The sequence below is a fragment of the Rosa rugosa genome, unplaced genomic scaffold (assembly GCF_958449725.1).
Source record: "Rosa rugosa unplaced genomic scaffold, drRosRugo1.1 SCAFFOLD_55, whole genome shotgun sequence".
Classification (NCBI taxonomy): Eukaryota; Viridiplantae; Streptophyta; class Magnoliopsida; order Rosales; family Rosaceae; genus Rosa; species Rosa rugosa.
This window is the reverse complement of record NW_026908943.1, coordinates 38,955-65,235: the sequence shown is the minus strand read 5'-3', so window position 1 is coordinate 65,235 and position 26,281 is coordinate 38,955. Positions and strand designations below refer to the sequence as shown.

Below are 26,281 nucleotides of genomic sequence, written 5' to 3'. Positions count from 1 at the left end.
ATCATCAACCAATGCCTCTTCAAAGAGTAAAAGTTCTAGGAGCTGCACTGGAACAAGCTGCGTCGTTTCTAGCAGCACAAAAGCAACATCCACATCTTCCAAGTCCAAGTCCAAGGCCAAGGAGAAGAGCAAGAAAATGTTCGGGAAAATGGCTGAGATGTTAGAAGGTTGGCAAAGAGCCCTAGCTGAATCGGACGAAGTGGTTGTTGAGAGTGAAGTTGACAGATATCTACTTGATCAAATGGAGAATCCCAAAGATAAAGATTGGCAGTTGCTTGAATGGTGGAAGATAAACGGCTGCAAATATCCAAACCTTGCTCTTGTTGCAAGGGATGTACTTGCAATCCAAGTTAGTACAGTTGCATCTGAGTCCTCATTCAGTACAGGTGGGAGAGTCATTGACCCTTTTAGGAGTTCTTTAACTCCTAAAAGTATGGAAGCATTGATTTGCTTGCAAAACTGGATCAAAAAAAGAGATCAATCTGACATCGAGTATTATCCAAGCCTAAAAGAGCTTGAGTTTTATGAAAAAATGGAAAGAGGTACATATGTTTGCATTTGCAGATTTGCTGTTGTTTCTTGCATTTGCAGTTTACAATTTTAATTTTTACATCTCATAGTCATTACTTCTTGAGTTGTTGCAGACGTAGCAAAGGGAAAAGCAGTAGCTGCCGAAAGTGATGAAGAAGAACCAACTGCCAAAGCTGGAACCTCAAGCTCAAAGTCTGCAAAAGTCTCCAAAAGAGCTGCAGCTGCAACTCCTTCAACAAGTGCCGCTGCTGGGACCTCAATATCTGCAAAAGCAGCAAAACAAGGGCTGCTGCCACCAAGAAAAGCTAAAGGTATATCAATTTATTGCCTTGCTGCCTTTTTTGGTTTTTGTTTCTACGATGTTTCATTGGTGCAAAGTATAAGTGATTAAGTGTATAACTGTATAAGTATATAATGTGTAAATGTGTAATATAGTGTCTTTTTAAACTGAAATGTGTAGGGAAAAAAATTTGAAGAGGGAGGACTAGAGGAGCAGCTGCATAGCATTGAGCATGGCAACATGGAAGTTTGGTTGTTGTCTTGTACTCTTGTTGAACAATTTCGGATTTTCGGATGTATGGACTTTGGCCCTTAACATTGTTTTGGTTTTTAATTTGTTATGTTGTTGAGACAATATGTGCTGCTGTGTTGGTGAACTTGGTGTTGCAAGATGTGTTTATTTGCAATATGTGATGTTGTGTTGGTATCTTGGTGAACTTTCTGTGTAACTGTGTTGATTGTTATTTGGAAGATGGTTTTATTTGCAGCCTTGCTGCTAGTGCAGATTGCAGAATGGTTTATTAGTTTTATTTTCAGCATTGCAGCCTTGCTGCTAGTTCAGATTGCATTACTCTTTATACAATTATACTCTCTAAACAGAAGCAGGTCAAGCAGCAAAATGCAGCAGTGCTGCAAACATTGATTGGAACCGGAAACCCGAAAAACGGGCCCGTTTTGTCCCGGTCCGGGTTTAGCCGGTCCCTGTTATCTGCAACTGCAAGACCGGACCGTTACTTCGCTGCCGGTTCCGGTCCCGGTCCCTGTAAAACCATTGCCGGTCCGGGTTTAGCTCGGTCCCTGTTTTTTGTAACTGCAAGACCGGCTTGAAGTGAGACTCCCGGTCCCGGTCCCTGTAAAACCAGTGCCGGTCTGGGACCGTGCCCAGCCCTAATTTTAATTCTCCCAATAACATGAATCAGGGCGGACTGGGTAGAGGTCTTCAGCAGATGTAGATGAAGCAGTCCACCACCCTTCAATTGACATAGTTCGTCTCTGACTCTCAGGATCACCATTGTTTTCTTCAATAATGGATTGAAAATGTTTCCTCATCTCATTGATTTCATTAATTGAAGCGTTTGGATCAAAGACCACCTCCGGAACAGAAGCCTTACCTTCAAGCATGCTCACCACTGAAGACATGGCGGGCCTAACTGCTGAAGAAGCATTAGAACAAAGGAGAGCAATATTGATCGTAGAAATCATCTCTTCTTTGTTGAACTCTGAGCCCAACCTTGGATCCACCAGGTCCAACAAGCTTGCTCTCTCTTTTAGAAGAATTGCCTAGAAACATGAAAGGGTACAAAAGCCAATATGATTTGTTTATCTTCAAATTAATTTCAATGAGAGGCTCATATTGACTACCACCAAGAAAACTAGTGAAACTTTTTAGTGTTGTTCAGAAAAAGTCATGCAGAACTGATATTATAAGAGAAAAGATAATGAGCCAGAGAATGCTTTAATAGAGATAAATGGTATCAACAAAACTCAAGATTAAATAAGGAAGCCAGTAGATTCACGTTACCCAATCTAGAAGATAAAAACATTCTTCCTTTGAGCGGTAAGTTGTATTGCACCTTCCACTGACCATTTCCAATACAAGAATTCCGAAACTATAAACATCTGCTTTATCAGTTAGATAACCCCGCATTGCATATTCAGGTGCCATATAACCACTGCCAAATCATTAAGTCAACCATCATCAGGGTTAAACAACTAGTAAAGATACTTCTATTTGTTTTAGAATGTAGGATGCAAGAGAGATTGTAGATGAAATTGGTGTGTTCTTTCTGTAATACCCCGGAAAATCCAAATTAAATTCCGTGGATTTTTAGAAATGATTTCACGATAGTAGGAGCGAGTACGAAGCTTGGAGAAGTGTGGAATTAGTTCGAACGATTTTATTTTCGAAAACGAACGTTTTTAGGGGGTCAACAAAGTTGACTTTTTATACGTTCAAAATTTGGGAATACTTCCTTCATGAAAGTTGTAGAGCTCGTCGATACGAGTTCGTGGACATGTGGAACGCAATATTCGGAGTTCGTATGAATAAGTTATGAACTTTTGAAATTTGGGAATTTTCTATAAATATCGAAAAAAAATCAGAAATTTCATTTAAGGACGAAACAATTTCTTTTTGCGGAACAGTCCCCCATTTTCTCCGTTCTCTCTCCTCTCCCACGCGGCCGACCCGACTGACCCGACCCGGACCCATCTTCGTCCTCCGGCGTCTTCCGGCCACGACCCGGCCCTCCTTGTGATCGCCGCAAGCCGCCCAGTCGCCTGGTGCCGCTGCCTTGCACCGCCGTTGCCCCCAGAGCTGGATCGAAGCGACCCCAGGCGGAGTAACCGACCCGACCGGATCTCAGCCGTGCCGGCGTTGCACGGGCCGATCCTCCCCATTTTCGTGATCTCCTCTTCCCCCTGATCATCCCCATATAGGCCTTGCTTGACGATTTGGAGTGTGGAGTGAAAGATCACGAGTTGAAGATTTCGACGTCCCTGATTCAATCTGGAATCTGATCAGACGCACGAGATTAATCCAACTTCAACGCTTGATCTAGGACGATCTAGGCCGAACCAGGCTTAGCTCCAGGTATGAAAGTCGACCACCCTTTCATTTTGAACCAGTTTGTAGTTGGTCACTTTGCCATCTGAGGTGGTTGACCGGCGTTGACCGCCGCGTTGACCGCCCACTGACCACCGCTTGTGGCGGCGCATCAGACCATATTTCGAGTTTTCATTATCTAGGCGATGATCTATGCATCCATACGAGCGTTTTGATATATAACATGGTCATGTTAGAAAAAGTTGATAAATAGTGGATTTACGTTTTGACGTTACTATTTAACGTTTTTACGTTTATCTTCGGTTTACGATCTGTGAAGATCTGACCATCGGTTTTGCTTCAATTTTGGATATGTTGATCGTATGACTGTCCCGGTGACCTTGTGAGGTCACGGGCGAAGATCCGACCGTTGGATCTTCGTATAATTGAGAAATAGTGATTCGGAAGGCGATTCGTGAGAATCTGACCGTCGGATTTTCATATAATTTTGTGGAGATGTTAGTAAAGGCGATTCAGGAAGATCTGACCGTTGGATCTTCGTGATAATTTTGGAGGATGATCCTAAAGGCGATCCGTGAGGATCCGACCGTTGGATCATCATTAAATTCAGATCCGACCGTTGGATCATCGTTTAATTTGAATCTGAGCGTTGGATCGTCGTTTAATTACATATTTGAGTTGTTGGCTAAGTCAAGATCATTATTGGACTAGGTGATTGACGGTTTGAGTTGGTGGACGATTGTGGATCGTATTTTGAGCTGAATTGAAGACGCAGCGGGATTATCGAGGTGAGTAAACCTCACGTGGTTCATATTACGAACCCAATACAATTAATTGCTTTATTTTGTTGCAATCATATGAACTATTGTTGGTGTTACTAGACATTCCTGTGTGAATGTCTGTATATATATTATTACGTGAAATAATATGTATTGTTGGAGTTGTGTTGAGTTATTGTTGAGAAACAATATATTGTGAGAGATATTGAGTTTATTGTTGAGAAACAATATATTGTGAGAGGTGTTGAGTTTTATTGTTGAGGAACAATAAATTGTTGTGATCTGTGGAGATCACTAGGTCACGAGGTGACCATGGCATCTATTAGTGAATCACGCTCTCGTACCGGGCTGGTGGTTATTAATAGTATTAAATCGTAATCACGTCTGTGGCCGGACGAGTGGTTACGTTCAGTTAGAGCTCTAGTCTGTCTGCCAAATGTGGAGTGACCTTATGAGTGAAATTGAGAGTAACTCATAAGTGTCAATATATATATGGTAACCTTATGAGGGAAATTGAGAGTAACTCATAAGGGTCTATATATATATATGAGTCTGTCTACCAAATGTTGGGAAATCTTATGAGCGAATTTGAGAGTAACTCATAAGTGTCTATATATATATATGAGAGTGAGGGATCTTATGAGCTAAATTGAGAGTAACTCATAAGTGTCTACATATATATATGAGAGTGAGTGATCTTATGAGCTAAATTGAGAGTAACTCATAAGTGTCTATATATATATATGAGAGTGAGAAAGTAACGTGGGTTTGTGGTAGTCTTGAAATCTAATAAATCAACAGTTCTTTCTTGTTTACTCATACTGGCTGTAAAAAGCTTACCGGGTTTTGTGTTGTTGCAACTCCCGGTACACTATTCAAATTGTGTAGCGGGTAATCCTACAGGACAGGAGAACCAGGACGGTGATCGTGCGGTTAGAGCAATTGTTAGAGTTTTACAACAATTGTAAGTTGTGAGGTGTGTTATGCTCATTTGAGCTTTATAATATATTGTGAGAGTGAATTGTAATAATGAACTCGAAGTTTCGAGATTTGGTTTTTTTGTAATTGTAATTATTCAGGTTTCGGATTTGAATTTATCATTCAAAATCCGGGGCGTGACAGTTTGGTATCAGAGCGTAAGGTGCATATTTGGTGATGTGTCAATACCTTCCGAGTGATGGCCCGTCTGCAGCGGATCCCCATCGTGTGCTCTTCGGTATTGGCTAAGTCATTGGGTATGCGTGAGTGTTGGGAGTTGTTTAGGCCGCTAGGTCGTTTAGGGAACGTGAATACCTTCCCTATAGTATTGACTTGGTTAATATGAATTTGTATTTGACTTATACTGTGTTTTAAGTGTTATACATGTATTAGCCAAGCATACTATACTCCTTAGGTGATGGATATTCGAAGGGGTTGTACTTAGAACCTTACAGTTGTCTTGTAGGTTCGTATGGGAATAAGTTCAGTGGCCGCGAGTTACAATCCTTGAGGAATAGGAACCTCTTGATTCAACTCTGTTAAGTCAACGAGGATTGTTTTATGGAAATGAGGTTCTTTTGATTGTTGAAGTGTTTGGTTGAAGGCATGGTGTGGACCTATGCTCGTCTGTAATGTGGATACGAGTATTAATCGATGGTAATTTTGCCTTTTTAAGTTGAATATACTAATGTTCTTGAATAGATTCTTGACTCATGTGGAGTTGTGAGTAGTGTTGCGGTTAGGGAAGGAATTATTGCGGTTACTTCTTCCTTGTGCTTGTAAGTTGTTAAGCAGGGTTTAAGGTGCGAGACAAGAATTTTATTTTGTGCTCGATGGTTAGAGATGAGAGACCATTGTTTTGGGTTGTCGTTGAGTACTATAATTCCTTCAGAATCAAGATTGTTGGTAGAATTGGAATTAGTAGTAGTTTTGGTGATTCTGAATTTGAATTGAGTTCGCGAGATGTGTCTTATATACGTGGTTGATGTTGCTTGCATCATTTTGGAACGATACGTTACGATTCACAAGGAAAACTGGATTTGAAATTTATTCATTTGAACACCATGGGTTGATGACCTGACCGTGACTTGTGAATATAGTTTTGTTCAAGTGAATGAAATTGAATTTTGTGGCCTTTGTGTGGTGAACTAGTTTTCTTAAGTTTTGGATCGTAGTATGGAGATGGGCTGCAGTGAATTTGAAGTTGTTGTGTGTTTTAAGTTTAAGTAGGCGGGACACTTAAAGTTTTGCAATGGAGTTGATTTTGGTGTAATTAATTGGGAGAGTTAGAATCAGTTCTTGTGAATGATGTTGGATGAGAGTGTGTGCCTTTGGTGATTGATTTTAGGTGTTATAGTTAAACGCAATTTCGGATATTGATTTTAGTGATTTTGTTAGGTATCCATAGTGGTTCAAGTGAATTACTATGTGATATGGAGTTTGATTTGATTTCTGAATCGCTAAATGTTAGGGATTGAATTGTGGTGAGTTTTTGTTGAAGCAATTGATAGATGGAATTATCGAGATTCTATAAGAGTTGTAAGAGTAACTCTAAAGACGTGGGTTTTTCCTAGCTAACTCAGGATGTGTTTAGCTTTATAAATCCCTAATCCTATCGATGAAATTGTTGTGTTTGGTTTGACTCAGAGGATACTAGCTAGACCTCGATGCGACTTAATTGATTGTTGGATTCTTTTTGAGTGATTGTTTTTATTGCATCATTATGAAAGATGTGTGCAGTAGAGTTGTTTATGGTTTTGAAAATAGTATTGGGTGACCAAGGTTCGATCCTTGGTGTTGTTGTTGGTTAAACAAACAGGAAAGAAAACATGCACACCATCTTATTGAGTTTATATTACAAAAAAAAAAAGAAAAAAAAAAAAAAAAAAAAAAAAAAAAAAGGAAAACGAGGACTATGCTGTACTAAGCCTAGTCAGCAGCTCCGGATGGGTTGAGGCTGAGCTCAAGAGAAACTGGAGATCCACGGTTGTAACCGCCTGAGCCACCGAAATAGTAATCATGTGCACTACCTTCCTCGGAAGTAGTCTTCAGGTTACCAAAGACGTCCTCGCCGTGCACGGGGAACAGAGGAAGAGTTTGAACCTCCTGGTGATCTCCTCCTCGTTGTTGCAGGGATGTTTGTCCTCCTGTTGTGCCAAAAGAGTTGTACTAGTATTAGTGTTGAAGTGTGAGGAAGAATATGAAACAGAATTTAAATCAAGAAATCCTTCATTACCAGTAGAATAGGTGGAACCAAAGTTGAGATCAATGGATCTACCATCATCAGTAGAACTAGTGGACCCAAAATTGATGTCAATGGATCCACCAGCTGGCCCAAAATTGATGTCGATGGATCCACCAGCACCAGTAGAACCAGTGGACCCAAAATTGAGATCAATGGATCTACCAGTACCAAGAGAACTAGTTCTCATGGGCACTGGAGCAGCCTGATTACACCTATTCATCTGCTTCTCTCGAGCCCTGACGTTCTGGAACCAAAAGTAAATGTTCTTACCCTCAACATGCCCATACTGGTTCAGCTGGAGACAGATCTCGTGAATCTGCTCTGTAGTTGGGCACTTAAATCCCTTGACATAGTAAAGATCCTTGAGGATTCTTATTTGTTCTGGAGTAGGAATCCACCTGGTACGGCTTCGCCAGAAATCCATGTTGGCACTACTTCCAGCTGCTTGGGTGTTTCCTCCCTCCTCTGTTGGTTGCTGTTGTTGTGGTTCCATTTGTTGCGGGGTTTGGAGCTCCATTAGTTGCAGAGTTCGTGGCTCTTGGGTCATGGGGTGAGAGGATGTGGAAATCGAGGAATACATGGTTTAGTGTTTGAGGGAGATTTTGTTAGAAGGATTGGAGTTGTTGAACTGGTGATTGGAGATCTGAGATTCTCAGAGGAAAGATGAGATCGAATCTTCAAATGGAAGAAAAGATCTGAGAAAGAAGGATTGAAGATTTGGAGGAAAAGATTGAAGATCTGAAAGTTCAGAGGAAAGATGGGATTGAATCAACTAGATGGGAGAGAAGATCAGAAGAGAAGGATTGAAATTGATGAAGAAAGGATTTGAGTTTCGAGAGGAAGGCTGCAGAGTTTGAGAGAGAATGGCTGGGGAAAATTTCTTTTCTTTGGTGTGAACAGTTTTTCTCCAGGATGCACCTATTTATAGAACGAGGTGAGCAGATCTCCACCGTTGGATGGACGATCTCTGAGATTCAATCCACGCGTTGGATTAAAGTCGCCCCGAAACCCGGAAAAGCTGTTGGCGCGTGGAGAGCGTGTAAGGGGACCGAGGGAATCTCGAGGCGCTGTGGCAGACAGCTGTAGCCGAAAGCAGATTTGACTGCCGTAAATCACGGAAGGGATAAGCCGTGACACAAGTGGGCCGTACTTGGGCCTGTCTCGGATCAAGGCATCACTGTAGCTGTGGGTGGAGGCCTGATGGGCCGAGTTTCAGAAACAGTTTTGGACATGATGGGCCGAGTTTCTGAAACAGTTTTGGATGAGTTGGGCTGGATTTCTGTAACAGTTTTGGATACATTGGGCTGGGTTTCTGCAACAGTCTTGGATGTTTTGGGCCGAATTGTTTAAACAGTTGAAACAGTTGGTTTAAATAAAAGGATTTGTATGGATAATAACGTGAGCAGCCGTGCTCGAGTGGTTGAGTGTACAGTTCGTGTACAAGAGGTCTGAGGTTCGAACCTCGCCTCTCGTTTATTTTTATTATGTTCGTTATGACATAATAAGTATAAAATTTGTACACATTATATTAAGCACAGCTTGTGCTCCAGTGGTTGGGGGACAAAGGTTTCGTGCGGCAGGTTGAGGTTTCGAACCTTGCCTCCCCCGTTATTTTATTTATGTCGCTTATGACATAATAAATATAACACGTGAGCATATATTAATGAAGGCAGCTCTTGCTTCAGTGGTTGGGAGCAAAACCTTCGTGTTTGAGGTCGGGAGTTCGAACCTTACCTCTTACAAATATTTTTGGATCTCGTATATGCTTGATATACGACGTATATACGGTATGTACGGTATACATACGTATATACGGTCTGTACGGTATGCATACGAATATACAGTTGTACGGTATGCATACGTATATACGATCTGTACGGTATGCATACGTATATACGGTATGTACAATTTCATACCGTAGCCGAGCTGGAAGTTGGTGGGCCGATTGGTAGGCCCAAATCGTAAGCCCAAATAGTAAGCCCAAATAGTAAGCCCGAATGGTAGGCCCAAATGGTAGGCCCAAATGGTAAGCCCAATTGTTCGGCCCGAATAGTAGGCCCAAATGTTAAACCCAAAGTGGTTTGGGCCGGTTCGAAATGTGGATGGTCCGATTTCTTCAGGCCCAAATGGCCAGCCCTAGTGCTTAGCCCAAGGATTGAACAAGCCCAAGTCATCGTCACTGGGTGACATATTTTATTGGCGTGCTTTTGGGGATGATTTGTTTTGAGTGATGCATCTCTATTGTTGTGAAGAATGGTGCATGCTTGAGTTTTACTATAGAGATTTACCGTGATGCTAATTGAGTAGCGAAACACTTTGTGGGAGTGTTTACTGTGCTTGTATGCCAGTACAGAGTGAAGATCTATGTAAGGATCTATGAGATGATCCATGTGATGATTTTGTGTAATTGATGTGGAGTGATGTTGAGCGGTTGTGTTGTGCGTTTACGTTTGTGATGAAAGGATTTAGTGGCCATAGGAATGTATTTTTATACAAAGGGCTGAGGCTTTGTAGATTACTACAGATTTGGAAAAGATGGAGATTCTATAGTTAGGTCAACCTTAATCGAGAGGAATTGACTTACGCTCAAATTTCGGGACGAAATTTCTTTAAGGAGGGTAGACTGTAATACCCCGGAAAATCCAAATTAAATTCCGTGGATTTTTAGAAATGATTTCACGATAGTAGGAGCGAGTACGAAGCTTGGAGAAGTGTGGAATTAGTTCGAACGATTTTATTTTCGAAAACGAACGTTTTTAGGGGGTCAACAAAGTTGACTTTTTATACGTTCAAAATTTGGGAATACTTCCTTCATGAAAGTTGTAGAGCTCGTCGATACGAGTTCGTGGACATGTGGAACGCAATATTCGGAGTTCGTATGAATAAGTTATGAACTTTTGAAATTTGGGAATTTTCTATAAATATCGAAAAAAAATCAGAAATTTCATTTAAGGACGAAACAATTTCTTTTTGCGGAACAGTCCCCCATTTTCTCCGTTCTCTCTCCTCTCCCACGCGGCCGACCCGACTGACCCGACCCGGACCCATCTTCGTCCTCCGGCGTCTTCCGGCCACGACCCGGCCCTCCTTGTGATCGCCGCAAGCCGCCCAGTCGCCTGGTGCCGCTGCCTTGCACCGCCGTTGCCCCCAGAGCTGGATCGAAGCGACCCCAGGCGGAGTAACCGACCCGACCGGATCTCAGCCGTGCCGGCGTTGCACGGGCCGATCCTCCCCATTTTCGTGATCTCCTCTTCCCCCTGATCATCCCCATATAGGCCTTGCTTGACGATTTGGAGTGTGGAGTGAAAGATCACGAGTTGAAGATTTCGACGTCCCTGATTCAATCTGGAATCTGATCAGACGCACGAGATTAATCCAACTTCAACGCTTGATCTAGGACGATCTAGGCCGAACCAGGCTTAGCTCCAGGTATGAAAGTCGACCACCCTTTCATTTTGAACCAGTTTGTAGTTGGTCACTTTGCCATCTGAGGTGGTTGACCGGCGTTGACCGCCGCGTTGACCGCCCACTGACCACCGCTTGTGGCGGCGCATCAGACCATATTTCGAGTTTTCATTATCTAGGCGATGATCTATGCATCCATACGAGCGTTTTGATATATAACATGGTCATGTTAGAAAAAGTTGATAAATAGTGGATTTACGTTTTGACGTTACTATTTAACGTTTTTACGTTTATCTTCGGTTTACGATCTGTGAAGATCTGACCATCGGTTTTGCTTCAATTTTGGATATGTTGATCGTATGACTGTCCCGGTGACCTTGTGAGGTCACGGGCGAAGATCCGACCGTTGGATCTTCGTATAATTGAGAAATAGTGATTCGGAAGGCGATTCGTGAGAATCTGACCGTCGGATTTTCATATAATTTTGTGGAGATGTTAGTAAAGGCGATTCAGGAAGATCTGACCGTTGGATCTTCGTGATAATTTTGGAGGATGATCCTAAAGGCGATCCGTGAGGATCCGACCGTTGGATCATCATTAAATTCAGATCCGACCGTTGGATCATCGTTTAATTTGAATCTGAGCGTTGGATCGTCGTTTAATTACATATTTGAGTTGTTGGCTAAGTCAAGATCATTATTGGACTAGGTGATTGACGGTTTGAGTTGGTGGACGATTGTGGATCGTATTTTGAGCTGAATTGAAGACGCAGCGGGATTATCGAGGTGAGTAAACCTCACGTGGTTCATATTACGAACCCAATACAATTAATTGCTTTATTTTGTTGCAATCATATGAACTATTGTTGGTGTTACTAGACATTCCTGTGTGAATGTCTGTATATATATTATTACGTGAAATAATATGTATTGTTGGAGTTGTGTTGAGTTATTGTTGAGAAACAATATATTGTGAGAGATATTGAGTTTATTGTTGAGAAACAATATATTGTGAGAGGTGTTGAGTTTTATTGTTGAGGAACAATAAATTGTTGTGATCTGTGGAGATCACTAGGTCACGAGGTGACCATGGCATCTATTAGTGAATCACGCTCTCGTACCGGGCTGGTGGTTATTAATAGTATTAAATCGTAATCACGTCTGTGGCCGGACGAGTGGTTACGTTCAGTTAGAGCTCTAGTCTGTCTGCCAAATGTGGAGTGACCTTATGAGTGAAATTGAGAGTAACTCATAAGTGTCAATATATATATGGTAACCTTATGAGGGAAATTGAGAGTAACTCATAAGGGTCTATATATATATATGAGTCTGTCTACCAAATGTTGGGAAATCTTATGAGCGAATTTGAGAGTAACTCATAAGTGTCTATATATATATATGAGAGTGAGGGATCTTATGAGCTAAATTGAGAGTAACTCATAAGTGTCTACATATATATATGAGAGTGAGTGATCTTATGAGCTAAATTGAGAGTAACTCATAAGTGTCTATATATATATATGAGAGTGAGAAAGTAACGTGGGTTTGTGGTAGTCTTGAAATCTAATAAATCAACAGTTCTTTCTTGTTTACTCATACTGGCTGTAAAAAGCTTACCGGGTTTTGTGTTGTTGCAACTCCCGGTACACTATTCAAATTGTGTAGCGGGTAATCCTACAGGACAGGAGAACCAGGACGGTGATCGTGCGGTTAGAGCAATTGTTAGAGTTTTACAACAATTGTAAGTTGTGAGGTGTGTTATGCTCATTTGAGCTTTATAATATATTGTGAGAGTGAATTGTAATAATGAACTCGAAGTTTCGAGATTTGGTTTTTTTGTAATTGTAATTATTCAGGTTTCGGATTTGAATTTATCATTCAAAATCCGGGGCGTGACACTTTCAGGGATTACAAAGTACATAACCTTGAAGTACAAGGATTCCTACTTTAATTACAAATAGGAATCTAGAACATTTTCTACTATTACAGCTATAAAAAGTAATCCTAGTTTGACAAGGCACACTAAAAGTCAATATTCTTCAACACTATTCCTAATATCATAGGGTTTTTCTTTTCTTAATTGAATGTTTAAAATGTGATAGGGATGACATAAAAAAGCTGCGTTGGAAGAACAAATCTGCATCTTAAGATTTGTTGAATAGTAAAGAACTAGTAAGTTAAAACTTTTATTCGGATATAGAAACCTTCCATTTGTCCATTTTTCTTTTCCTTTCTCTTATATGGATTATGGACCCATCCGGGTGAAATGAAGATAGACAGAAAAGCATAGGAAAATAAGGTAAAACATAGGGGCTCACAAAGTTCCAGCAATCCGAGTGCTTATGTGGGAATTATCGTCTTCATCAAGCTTGGCCAATCCAAAGTCAGATATCTTTGGGAAAAGATTTTTATCAAGTAGCACATTAGTAGCTTTGATGTCTCTATGAACGATCTTCAACCTTGATTCCTCATGGAGGTAAGCCAGACCTCTGGCTATACCAACACAAATCCTATGCCTTGTTGGCCAGTCCAGCTTCAAGACCTGACTTTCTTTTGGGCCTTACATTGATAAAAAGTAGTTTGAAGAAATAAATTCTCTGTTTCTTTCTTTTGAGTATAATCAATATCTTTGCATACCCTCTAGCATGAACCAAAACAAGGTAAATTATATGAAAATTATAAGAGAGAAACACTTACCAAATAGAGCACGTGCGAGACTATTGTTTTCCATGTACTCATAGACAAGCAACAAGTTATTTCCTTCAATACAGCATCCATAAAGCTTGACAAGGTGAGGGTGTTGCAGAGCAGAAATCATGCCTATCTCATTCACAAATTCACGATTCCCTTGCTTCGATTTGGCTGAAAGCTTCTTAACAGCAATTGCAGTGTTGTCTGATAGAAAGCCCTGTGTTCAACAAACATACTTAAACTCAACCTCTTCTGTAAACAGTAAAGAGGTTTAACAAGAAATATGATGCATTTAAATTAGCCCAAATGCAGTAAATAAATATTATCGGAAAATGATTGGTTATGAAGAATACCCTGTAAACAGGACCAAAACCACCTTCTCCAATCTTGTTTGCTATGTCAAAGTTGTTCGTGGCAGTTTTGACTTGCCTCAAGGTAAATTTGCCAGTCTGCAGGTCCACCCCTTTCAAATCTATGTATGAAGCAAACTTAGATAAGATTCTATTATTGCCCATAACTTCAGAATGATATATGGCATTCTTAATTTTTAATATCTTGAGACTGGTTTAAGGCCTACGACTTTAAAAAGTCAATGAAGCCACAGCTTTAACAGCATAATTAGATCATCTCATCTTACATGTGTGGCAGTGCATATGTTAAGGAATTAATGAGAGTAATTTACATGAAAGAAACGTAGATAAGCAACATAGATAGTCATCTTAGAAACAAAAGAAACATACAAATATAAAACAAATTACGAAAAAAAGAAACCAGGATAACAAAAACAACTGGAAATACCTTGTGCCAAAGTATTTGCTGGTCCTATGAAACCTTTCCACCAGAGAATACATAAAATCACCAATATTATGAACACTCCTCCCGCCACAATTCCAACCACTTCACCTGCGGATATACCACTTCCACCTCCTGGCGAGGGTTCTTTCGGGGGTATAAAATCTGCCATAGGAAGAATATTATTATTTTACTCTTGTACGTGCATATATTTTTCATGGTGAAAATGGACTTTTTCATCTAATGCTTGAAAGCATACTCCATGTAGTATTTCAATGCAATTAAGACCACATACCCATTACTGACAATAGCATAAATCAGTTTTGTGTGAGAGCCTAAGAGGGTACTTTAATAAAGATGATATCTTAACTCTCGAGTCAAGAAATAAATAGGTAGATGCAGTTTTATGACAATTCAAAGTAAAAGAAACTGAAGAATCCAATCAAAAGCTCAAGACATTGTTATACGAGAGAGCTGAAGTAGAGTTTAATGATATATCAGACTCCTAACACGAACCTTTACATATGAGAAACTCCGCATTCTCTACAAATCATTACTAGAATAAGCTCATAACAGTGCAAAACTTACCAAATGGGTCTACAACAATGCCGGATATAAGAGGACCATAGACTCCTTCAGTAGGGATAACCTGTGTTCCTTTCCCGTTCCAAAAGAAACGAATCTCCAAGGTATGAGTTGTTACAGAAGCAATATAGTTTCTTATGACTAATATACCACTCCCACCTGCTACATCCGCAATATTAAAATCCTTCTCCACTCGTTTCCCCTGCAATATACTACTTTAATTACTTGTCGTTTCATTCTCACAATGAAAATTATATTTCTCTGTCTTGATTTCAATCTATTACACGTCAGTACTCGAAATTCATAAACGTAAAACTCATTTTTCAATTGGCCAAAACCTAATCATCATTTGTTGAATATTAAAACCGTGGAAATGTATGTAATTAGCTACCTGAATGTAAACATCAAATATACGCCTTCCCAAGCTACGATATGTTTTGTCATTTGTAAACATTATCTCTGCAAAATGGAGCTTCACTGTGTAGTTTCCATTCATCAGGCAAAACCCAAAATAAGTTAGAGAGATGGGTGAAACGCGTGCCGTCATGTACAGTTGAGGATTGCGCATAGAGAGTGTAGATATATTAGACACAATAAAGGTGTCCGGTTCTCTGTCATCATCAGGGTAGTAACCAGTGCTGCTAAACCCCCAATTGCTTTTGCCTTTGTAAAATAATGAAGGACCACCTTGATTGTCATCTGCTTCATATGTTATGGAGGTGGTGATATTTTCAGGAACAGTTATTTCATTTCCACCACAACTTATACGGAGAGAGTGCGACTCTGGAATGAAAGCAAAAAAAGATTTGTAACCATTAAAGAGAACAACTAAAAGGAGTAAACCCCAAAACAAAAGAGTAAGTTCATTATAGCTATATGTATGTATGTATATACCTTAAACATCATAAATTTGGCTGAAAATTTGCAGAGATGATATATACATTAGTACTTAAAAACTGAACGTTCGAGATGTGGATATGAGACCGAAAAGTGACCCTAAACTCTAATCTCGCACTGGATAAATATTATATATATATATAAGCATTTAGCTTAAATTTTTGTTACCATAAGTCCCTTTTAATTGAACTTCGTGGCAGTTACACAACTAAGCTTCTTTCGAACTAAGTTAGTGACAATTACATGCTGAATAACAGAACACCAATGTATCCCTCACCCTAGATCCTAAATCTCCAATCCCTACCAAGGTATACTAAACCCTACCACGGTATAATATTGAATAACCCATAATAAGACCCAAACAGCTCAAAGAAACTCAAAAACCTTGACATTGGAATATCTCTCTCACGTGCTTCAGACACAAAAAGGAAAAGAAAAGGGAGCTGGCCTCCGTGAAGGAAAGAAAAGGCAAGCACAATTGTTCCTTTCATAGAAGGGTTCAGATGAGCCAACGAGTGACTACAAGTCAAGGTTGATGAAATTACTAATTTATCATTCTTTTCCTTTTAAAGGATGTATCTCTAAAGTTTTATGATCTTGCAAAAATAACTCATTAAAAGTTAGAAATATATAACTAACCAAAATAGTTACTATTTTTTTTTTTTTTGAAATAAAGGGCTGATGCTGGTGCCCTCAAGCCTTGATTAATGAAACTGTCGAATACAAGAGGGGGACATAGAGCCTAAACCCCTTATTACAATAAGCATCTAGAGCACGTCCTGAAATAATATCAGGAGTTTCTACTGAACATAATAATGGTTTTTTTTTCCTGAAAAAAATAATTTCAATTTATTTCGTATCATTCAAACCCATGAGAGATATCATCTTTCAAATATTTCCTAAGGCTATAAAATTATGTGCTTTTAAATTGTACTTTCACGGTTTCACCTAGCATGTCTGGAGGTAGAAAACCTTTTGTCACAAAACAATAATTTTTTGACACATAAAGGAACTTATGTATGCGGAAACCAAATTAAGTTACCTTTCGAACATGTTGCATTATTCAAACATGAAATAATTCTGCAAATAGAAGGCCGGAAAATGTCAGAAATATAACATCACAACTAAAAATGAACTGTAAATTAAAATAAGAGATACACAGTTGGTTTGGAGTGCCAATTAGACCTATGGTGCAAGCTTTCAGAAAATTAATTTGAAACTTACGACTTATTTCCCTTTGACGAGCTTGCAAACAAGTTCCTGTAGACATTAAAAAGGAAAAGTTAAGATTACTCTACAAAACACAAAGAAATTAAATTTTGGGCTACTAAATACATTCTCACATGCCGCCACGGCCAACACAATTGTCGGTCCCACTAATGGTCATGTTGTTGTATGAAAGATCACTGCACATATATATGCATCTCGACTTCAGCATTGCTGATAACCATCTTATGAACATGCTATTTTCCAACTGCCCAGAATTCTGTCCTATATAGCATGACTGGTCTAAGTACGTCTAACAATATATTTCAAAATGTCTTCGGAGGATATATATATATATAGGAAATTAGAAGTCTTGAACTGTAGGAATCATAAACTTTGGGAATTTTTTAGGATGCTCTCAAAACTAAGGAGCTAGTACTAACTAAGAATGCTATCATAGATTGAATACCAGTAATCACCAGACAAAATAAAGGTGCACAGTTAATGCTATGTTGATGGTATAATTGCAAACCAAGCTCCAAAGTTTTACTTCACACCATAATGGATGTACCATGCTTCATGTAATAGATAACGTAGTTTTCCTTATCAATTAGCTAAATTTTAAAATTTGGGAGAAAGCCTTACATGCTGCTTCCTTTCAGCGATTCGGGCACTGGTCCATTCAGCAAGTTTCCAGTTAAGAATCTAAACATATTAAATCCAAAAACAAATGAGTGAAAAATGCAGTGTTCATTATATAAAATTGGCTTATGTTTGATCAGTTCTAAGTGCCTTGGATCATACTTTTACCTGAAAAATCACATACAAGAGATAATTTATATTTTTAGCGGAATGTCCAAGGGAAATATATTCACAGAAATAAATTACTACAATTTGTACATAAACTAACAAAGGTCTGCAATAAATTTTAAACTATTCCATTGCTTTTGATTAAAATGAACAAATTCCAAAATGATCATAGAAAGATTAATAGGTTAGTAATTTAGCCTGGGCTTCCACAATAAAGTGCCCTGGCCAGGCCTGGTTTGTAAAGTTTCTTTGAGATCGATTCCACAGTTACCTTGAGAAATTATTGTTTTTTGTTATGACCATGTTCTAACAGTTATTGCAGTTTAGGAATACACCAGCTGTGAGTCATTAATCATTATAGTCCCCAAGAAAATTGATAATTTGAGCTTGTTGAACCACTGAAGACTATTTGTCTGAATGTTGGTGTAAGAGAGTCAAAATCTGTTGTTTGAATTGCTTAATTACATGTACTCCGAATTATCTTTATAAACAATGGGGCTAGGAATTTTCCCAGTAAGCTTGTTAAAGCTGAGGTCTCTGCAAACAAAACAATATCAAAAGCATGTCACAGTAGGATCAAAATCCCAGAAATGATTAAGAATCATATATATTGTACTAATTGGCCATTGTAAAGAATAATTTGAAGCATCTGACCTGAAATTGTGGCAGTAAAAGTACAGAGTACAGACTATATAAAGCAGTTCTATATTTGTTAATGAGATATGAATTAAGCACTTCATTAATTGATAATTGATATGCGTTATGGAATGAGATACACAACAAACATGTGCATAATAGTAGGATCATATGTTTTTTAGAACTGATCATCAGTCAGAAATTAAGTAAAAAAGTACAAAATTGGCAGGCATACTAACACTCGGTGGATAAGGATGGAACACAAGGATACTAAAGTTGCCGACCGATTGAAGGAAAATGGTAGCAGTGAAGGTAATTAAACATAAAGTACAAGAGACATGATCAAAATGTTCTTAACTTGTAGATTTAGGGTGTTCAGAGGAACTGAAGGTGGCATTTTGAAGTAGGTTTTGCTCTAGCTCTTCCTCTCCCTTTTTCCCTCTTACATTTCTATTTCTTGTAACAGTTTAAATTGTTTTCTTATGATCTTATCTAATTGAATCCTCCGATCGATGATAAAATATGGACAGAGTAAGGCAAATGTCCAATAAAATCCTGAGTCTGCTAAACATAAGCTCAGTGTACACCTGAACGCGCATGATTACATTGATTAAAGATCAAAAAACGGACATGTGACTTGATCACTACATAAAACACTCTCAATTTAATTCACTGGAAGAGACTCATAGTTCTCTATGTTTCTACCACCTAGACTACGTGCTTTGTATAATTGGACTTCAGTAGATATTATCAGAACAATACTTACGGGACACAGGCATCTACGAACCACCTCTAACATTTTCTAAAAGTCATGCAATTATGCCAAAATGATTTTTTAATATAATAACATCTAGAAAGAAAATTATTTATCTGAACACAGGAGACACAAGACGAAAAACATTTATACTAACAATTTGTCCAACTCTGTCAGTTTCGCAAGATACGTAGGTAGCTCTCCAGTAAGATTGCAATTCCTCAACATCCTGTAACATAAACATTAAAACTTTGATTTTCCAAAGACTTTTGGTACAGCAAGATATACATATGTGTAATTAGAGCATTAACTCACAGTGCTTTCAGTTTTGTCATATTATCAAGTGGAGGAAAAGGTGCTTCAGGTCCATCCAAGTCAGTAATTCTCCTGCAAGTTAAAATCGACCATGAATAGCTGTTACATAATTCCAAATCTGTTCTGAATTTATAAATAGCTATTAACTCAAATGCTATACTAACAGGTTAGTTAATTCCTTCAAAAGAGAGATGTTGGATGGAATTGGCCCAGTCAAACCACTAGCCTGAATTACTCTGTTTCAACAAGTTATAATTTAAGTCAGTGTTATAAAATGTCTAGAATCAGCTATAAGCAAAGATAACACACGTATAAGACACCAACAGTTTTCTAAGATTTTTCCAGTTCTGAATGAAATCAGGTATCTTCCCAGAAAAGTGACTGTCACCAACCCGACTGCAATGATGGTAGGAAAAAAGAAAATTGTTACAAATTAATCTGAGACTGCAATTTATACGGACTAAGTTGGATGCTAAGGAAACATAATAAGAAAGAAAAAATGATAAAAAAAGCTTACAAGTCCGTTAATGTGGTAAGCCTTGCAAATGTTTCGGGCAACTTCCCAGTAAAATTGTTCGAGGCAAGAAACCTAAAAGAGAAAATAAAAGGGAGATAATAATTCCTTAAACAAAGATCAAACAGATCGCTGATTTACTGGCGATAATAACCTCTGTTTACAACTCAGAGAATCAAATAAACCAATTATTTATTATCTGGGGAAATTTCCAATAGGCCAGATGTCATACATTTTATCTATGCTGGTTAAATTTCCAAGCTCCAGAGGAAGTCCTGTAAAATAATTGGAAGTGATGTCCCTACACACACAATACATTTTATCTATTCTGTTAAGCAACTCCATATATTAAGCGAGGGAAAAAGGAAAGAAAGAGGAGTCACTCACAAACTTTGCAGGGTGCTAATGTTTCCGAGCTCAATGGGGATAGAACCTGTTAGACGGTTTCCAGCAAGGGAACTGCAACAATACTCATAGTTGTAATCATTTTTATAAGGAGAATGATTCCATAACACTAATTGGCCGTAAATATGAAATGAAACAAAAGTTACAAAACCATATGTAAGATTCAATATTTATGATTCAAATGACTCGTCAACACCAAAGGGCCATCAATTAATCAATAAAGCTGTCTTAGATTCTTCATCTGTGGAACAAATTTGATATGATGATGTGAACATGAGATGAATATTAATTGCACGCTCGTGCGTGCGCACACGCACACTCACACTCACATATGTATACAGAGAGAGAAAAGTTAGTACATGTTAACCAGTGGCAGGGAGCCCCATTCTCGAGGGATGGTACCACTCAGATAGTTGCGGGAGAGGTCACTACAGAAGAAAAGAAGAAAGAAAAATGAGTCGTGGTTATAGATACTAGAAATTTGGAACAAAACATACAATATGACCAAAAGTGCTCTTTTGATTGCTTTGCACGACTCAAACATGGAGGGGTGCTTACATCATTTGTAGATAGGGGAGCCTCGCCAACTCTGGTGGGAGTGTTCCTACCAAATCCTGAGCTTTCAGAGATCTGCGCTTCATCAGAAAATAACAATTACACCTGTTATATATCCTGCCTAAATTGCAAAAACAGCCACACAGTACTGAGACTATGAAAGCAGGTCAAATGTTATCGAGTTAAAGAAATTGCTTTCTTTTTCTTCTTTTATTGAAGGCCAAGGAACAAAACCCAACTTGAACAGGCAGTGGCCAGTTCTTATAGGCATACTGACAAGCAGGTGGAGTGCATGTTTCACAAGTACATTGTTCTAATAGAACGATCATTGCCTATCAACCCAATACAGCTACCATGTAGAAAATATGCAGCTAAACTATTTTTGGCTTTCTCCGTTTCTCTGGTTTGAACTCTGAAGCCATTCAAAATCCACGTTACATCTAAACCCAACCTACAACTGTCTTCGGCCTTCCCGCAAGAAAGGCTGGTTTTTTTTTTTTTTTTTTTTTTGAATAAAGTTATAAATAGTCCATATGGTTTGGGATGATGATCAATATTAACCTTGTAGTTTTAAAGTAAAATTAAACATCTTTGTGATTTGCAAAGTTAATCAAAGTTGGTCTAAAAACTAATTTTGACAAAATCTTCTCATGTGTAAGGATAAGTTTATCATCTAAATCAAAAAATAAAACCAAAGAAAATTAATATAAAAATTTTATGGAATGAGATTACCTAAAAAAAAAAACAGAATTCAACAATCTTCTATTTTTTGGTGAGTCTGTTTTTTTTAGTTTCATTTTTTAGATGCTATTTAATTTAATTTTTGTTACTTTTTAAATTTGAAATGACAAATGTATCCTTGCCATGAGGGAGTTTTTGTTAAAAATAGCATTTGGACTGAATTTGATTTATTTTGCAAACCACAACAGTAGAATTAAATATTTTTAAATCACAAGGTTAATTTTGAGCATTACTCTAAACCACAAGGACTACTTGTAACTTTTATCCTTTTTTTTATATATCTTTTTGGAAAGATGTGTCATTTATCAATTAAGACATTTTCTTTTATCACATAACTTTTTTTTTTTTTTTGAATGAATGCATACCAATATATTAATCTCAAATCAAAATGGTCATTACATACCCAGCCGCTGCCATTAACTTGACAGACAAGAGCTTGTAGAGGTACCACAGCAATACGTAGATATAGACCACTCATTAGATATCTATTGCTCACTTAATATAAGCAAGTCTTGCTTATAAGCTATGAAAGCAAATAGGCAAAGTAAAAAATTATACTCATTAAGAACTAAAAAGCATAGGTCCCCTAGAAAAGTAGGGAATTATTAGAAGAAAAAAAGTAAAAACTAAAATAAAGACCACAACCCAATAGCCCAAAGTTTGCCCTAGCCCGAACCCAACAATAAACAGCCTAACCAACAGCAAGCTTTGCCGTACTATGCAAAGTCACTGACAACAAGCACGATAGCCCCGCTACGGCCATGAGGAACACCATCCCGACCACTCGATCGACGCCATCACCTGAGCCCTCGGCGAAACCGTGCAAGAGAGGACCCGACACAAAAACGGACACAGATCCCTAGTGCACCAAGCCACCACCTGAAACCCACGCTGCCGACGCCAATGCCACTGTCAATTCTCTAATCATTGCTTCCATTACTGCCATACCACCACCAACTCACATGCCTCAGTGCAGCATCAAGCCAGAATCCGGCGTTAATGTTGTCAACCTCCAAGCCAGAAAAACAAACTGAACAGCCACACGCTAGGCCTTAGAAACCTGTTCGGCAACAGCACCAACATCGAGTGACCAAGGCTGACATAGATGTTGGGCCACCACCGGACGAGCGCCGCTTGATTTCGCTGGAAGACGCACTAAGGTTCTTGGGAGAAAAACAGTGAGGCGGGGAAGACGCCTACTTTTTGTTATTATTTTTTATATATAACTAGTTTTAAAAAATTAATTTTGATAGTTTTTTTTTATCACATGACTACTTACTTAAAAAAAAAATTATTTTTATGAGTCGTACTTGGGATCTTCCATTTATAAAATGAAGGCTGAAGTTTGTTTTTATTTTATTTTTCATATAACAAGTAAAAATATACAATAACTGGTTTGTGAATCAAACTTAGGACCTCCCAGTCTTACGGCCACCAGCCAATCCTATTTTTGCACACTTCTTTTAAATGGCTCTCATTTTTTAGAACCCTAGCGGCGCCTCCATTGGCATTGAGCACAGCCTAGGCTGTTCTCAATCCCTCTCCTTCGCCCAAAACGATCGAGCAAGTCGCCCTTTTTATGGCGTATCATTGAAGGCCTCGTAGATTCGGATTTCTTTGTTTGTCAATTGAAGCATTCAGATCTGGTCATAGGGATCCAAGGTACTTGTTTTGGCATGGCAGACAAAGGCGCACCACAAAGGAAGCTAGGTTTTGTCCGATGTGATGGCATGGGCTCTGGCTGGGGATGTGGTATTGGTGCTGTTTGGGGCTTCCTTCATGCTTTGATCTTGGGCTGTAGATTGACCTAGTCTTTTGTGGAGGTGCTGCTTAGTGGTTTTGGGTGCAGTGGTGATGCTGCTTGGTGGCCTATTGAATGATGTCATTAGTTTTTGGGCTCTATTTCCAGGTTAGCCTTTGATCAGGTCATCACAATCATGGGTTCTAGTTTCGAGTCAGATTGTGTGCGACATGGTGGTGGGTCTACAGCTTCGTTGGTTGCAATTTTAGGTGATGGCGGTGGTGGCGGATTGGATACCAGGAGATCTCTCTTGGTTTGGGTTTCATTCATTTTAAGTTATGGTGATTCAGTGTGGGCTGTGCACTTTGGGCCCGAACATTTTCGGTTCCGTATATGGGATCCAGGGGGCATTGAGATTCAGGATTCTAAGCCCATATGCACAAATAAATTAGGGTTACTCCTTGGCTTTGTTGGCTTTAACCCTAATAATGTCAGGTTACTAGTTAATTAATTGAGCTTATTTTTAATACTGACAATATTTTAGAATAGTGTAGGCGATGGCTCAATATTGACGTAGCTTGCTAAAGGTGAGACATTGTGTAATGTTGCTTACATCTTCATTATGGATTAACAGTTTAACACCCACTTCCTTCAAAAAAAAAAAAAAAAAAAACTTCCCACTGCTGCTACTTACAACAAGAGACTAAAGTTTTAGATCAAATGACAGTGAGCACCAATAAGGTAGGAAGGACATGTGAGAGAAATGTTTCAATTAATTAGACTGTCTTTTTTTAATTGTTCCCATCTGGTAATTTTAATTGGTCAGATGAAAAAAATGACTACAATAAATTCTTTTCTTTAATTACTGACTCATAAAAAAGTTTTCCTAACCTGTAACAAGTTTGTATTATTAACCAAGTGGTAAGGGAGGGGTTGGAAATTGGATTAGGACTATACTAAATCAGATGTTCAATCTCCCTCCAATATATATATATATATATATATATATATATATATATATATATATATATATATATATATATGGATTATGGATCCCTTTTTTTGTTCATTTTAAGGGATCTCTTGTGGGACTCACTTTTCGATCGCATTTCGGCATCTCAACCGTTCAATTTTTAGGTCATAATATATAAATCACAATGAATGAACCGAATCTATCAAACTTGAATCGTTCATGTTTATAATTGTAAATCGCTGTTATGAATGCCTTAACGATTATCAATTTGGCTGAAAATTTGCAAAGATGATCAACTCATATAGACCTAAAAACTGACTGGTAGAGATGTGGATATGTGATTAAAAAGTGAGTCTATCAAATGATTCCTTAAAATAACCAAAAAAAAAAAATGATCCCTCACTAGGAGGGTCATGTGTGTGTGTGCACACTCATGTAAATATCATGTATGCATTATTGGCAACAGGACCCTCGCGAATAATCGAATACGATGAAGACGACTCGGAAACTAAAAGTCTTCAATCTGAGTCTTAGGCTCTTAGCCTTCCAGCGTTCACGTCTATAAAAGTCTAAAGCAATTCAAATATGTAAACCCAGGTGCATGCAGGTAGATCATTCAAATAGTTAGTCTATAGTCTGAAACAATTCAAATATATAAACCCAGGGGTAGGTAGACAATCCAAATAGTCTAAACAATTTGCTAATTAAAGAGAATAGTCAAGTACTCAACAGTAACTGTACGGACATAGGCAGAGTGAGAGAGAGAGAGAGAGTTTTACACACATGCTTGTAACATGGCAGATCTGATCATAGCCAGCGGTACTGCAATTGGCGCAGGTGACGTTGTTCGTAACTGCGCTGTCTGGTGAGGTAGTATTAATCCATCTAGATGCTTCGCTGCTACAAGGATCTGCAATGAAATTCCGGTCCTTCCCCAACGTCTTTCCAATGATCTTTAAAGCTTGTACTGCGTACATATACATATATTGTTAAAATGGCACAAGTTAGTTATTAATAAACACCATCGTGACAAATAATATATACATATTTCATAGATATATGATCGACTTGAGTACAGAAACTTAAACTAGATCAAACTATATATCATATGAAAATCTCTCTCTCTCTCTCTCTCATATATATATATATATGTCATAGATATTATAACAAATTACGTATAAATTATAATAACCACCTTCATCTTCTGATAATCGAGTAGCTCCGAAAGCAAAGCTTGCATAGATAACCAGCAAGATAGAATGAACAAGAAGCCTAGGGAAGAAGAATGTGTAATTCATATTTTGGCTGGCTCAAGTGTATATGGCCAAAACGTTTTACAATTGAAGGAATCGATCTCTAATGCCCGGCCAGGACGAGATAAAATGCTGAGTTATATAACTTGAACTGATAAGTCTATATGAAAGAAGTAATGGGTTAAAATCGATCAGGAAGACTTAGAATGAGGTCGGCTGACCAAAGTCAATTCTAGAGTTCCTGTGTAACTTGTGAAGCAAGATTGAATAAACAAACAACGCGTACCCCACAACAATTATGGGCTACAGCCAGCCACAGACTTAAAAGAGACGTGCAAAATTGGGTCAGTTGGTGTTCACATCTACCTCGCATTGTTCACATCTATTGTTCTATAGTCCAAGTCCAGTTCAAAGTTCCACAGTCTGCATAGGTCAGTCCACACTTCTATAGTCCAAGTCCAGGTCCAATTGCATATATAGGTCAGTCCATACTCCATCGCACATGTGTCCTATATCCTGTAGGGCACATCTCCCACGCATTCTCCAAAAAAAAAGTGTGGGTGTGTAATATTACCCTTTATCTATATCTATTCTATTATTAAGAGAAAAACTTTGTTAGCCAAAATTAAAA

The 26,281-nt window shown here is 38.5% G+C and overlaps 1 protein-coding gene across 2 annotated transcripts; it reads right to left on the bottom strand.

Moving 5' to 3' along the window:
- Positions 1-1,704: 1,704 nt before the first annotated feature.
- On the bottom strand, positions 1,705-25,783 carry LOC133724244 (probable leucine-rich repeat receptor-like serine/threonine-protein kinase At3g14840). Of its 2 annotated transcripts, XM_062150944.1 has the most exons (24): positions 25,593-25,782; positions 25,181-25,364; positions 20,946-21,017; positions 20,747-20,815; positions 20,370-20,441; positions 20,215-20,283; positions 19,986-20,057; positions 19,793-19,864; positions 19,633-19,704; positions 19,469-19,540; positions 19,311-19,382; positions 18,229-18,300; positions 17,599-17,658; positions 17,091-17,153; positions 16,972-17,007; positions 16,790-16,827; positions 15,242-15,633; positions 14,854-15,052; positions 14,272-14,430; positions 13,827-13,945; positions 13,480-13,690; positions 13,101-13,341; positions 2,333-2,483; positions 1,705-2,091 (listed from the first exon to the last, which is right to left on the bottom strand). In XM_062150944.1, exons 1-24 carry the CDS (start codon positions 25,693-25,695, stop codon positions 1,705-1,707), a joined length of 3,057 nt encoding a protein of 1,018 aa, XP_062006928.1. In that variant the 5' UTR covers positions 25,696-25,782. The 2 variants fall into 2 exon arrangements, 1 of the variants encoding a protein (XP_062006928.1); XR_009853569.1 differs by lacking the exon at positions 13,101-13,341 and having other exon boundaries at positions 1,952-2,091; positions 25,593-25,783.
- Between the last annotated feature and the right edge of the window lie 498 nt (positions 25,784-26,281).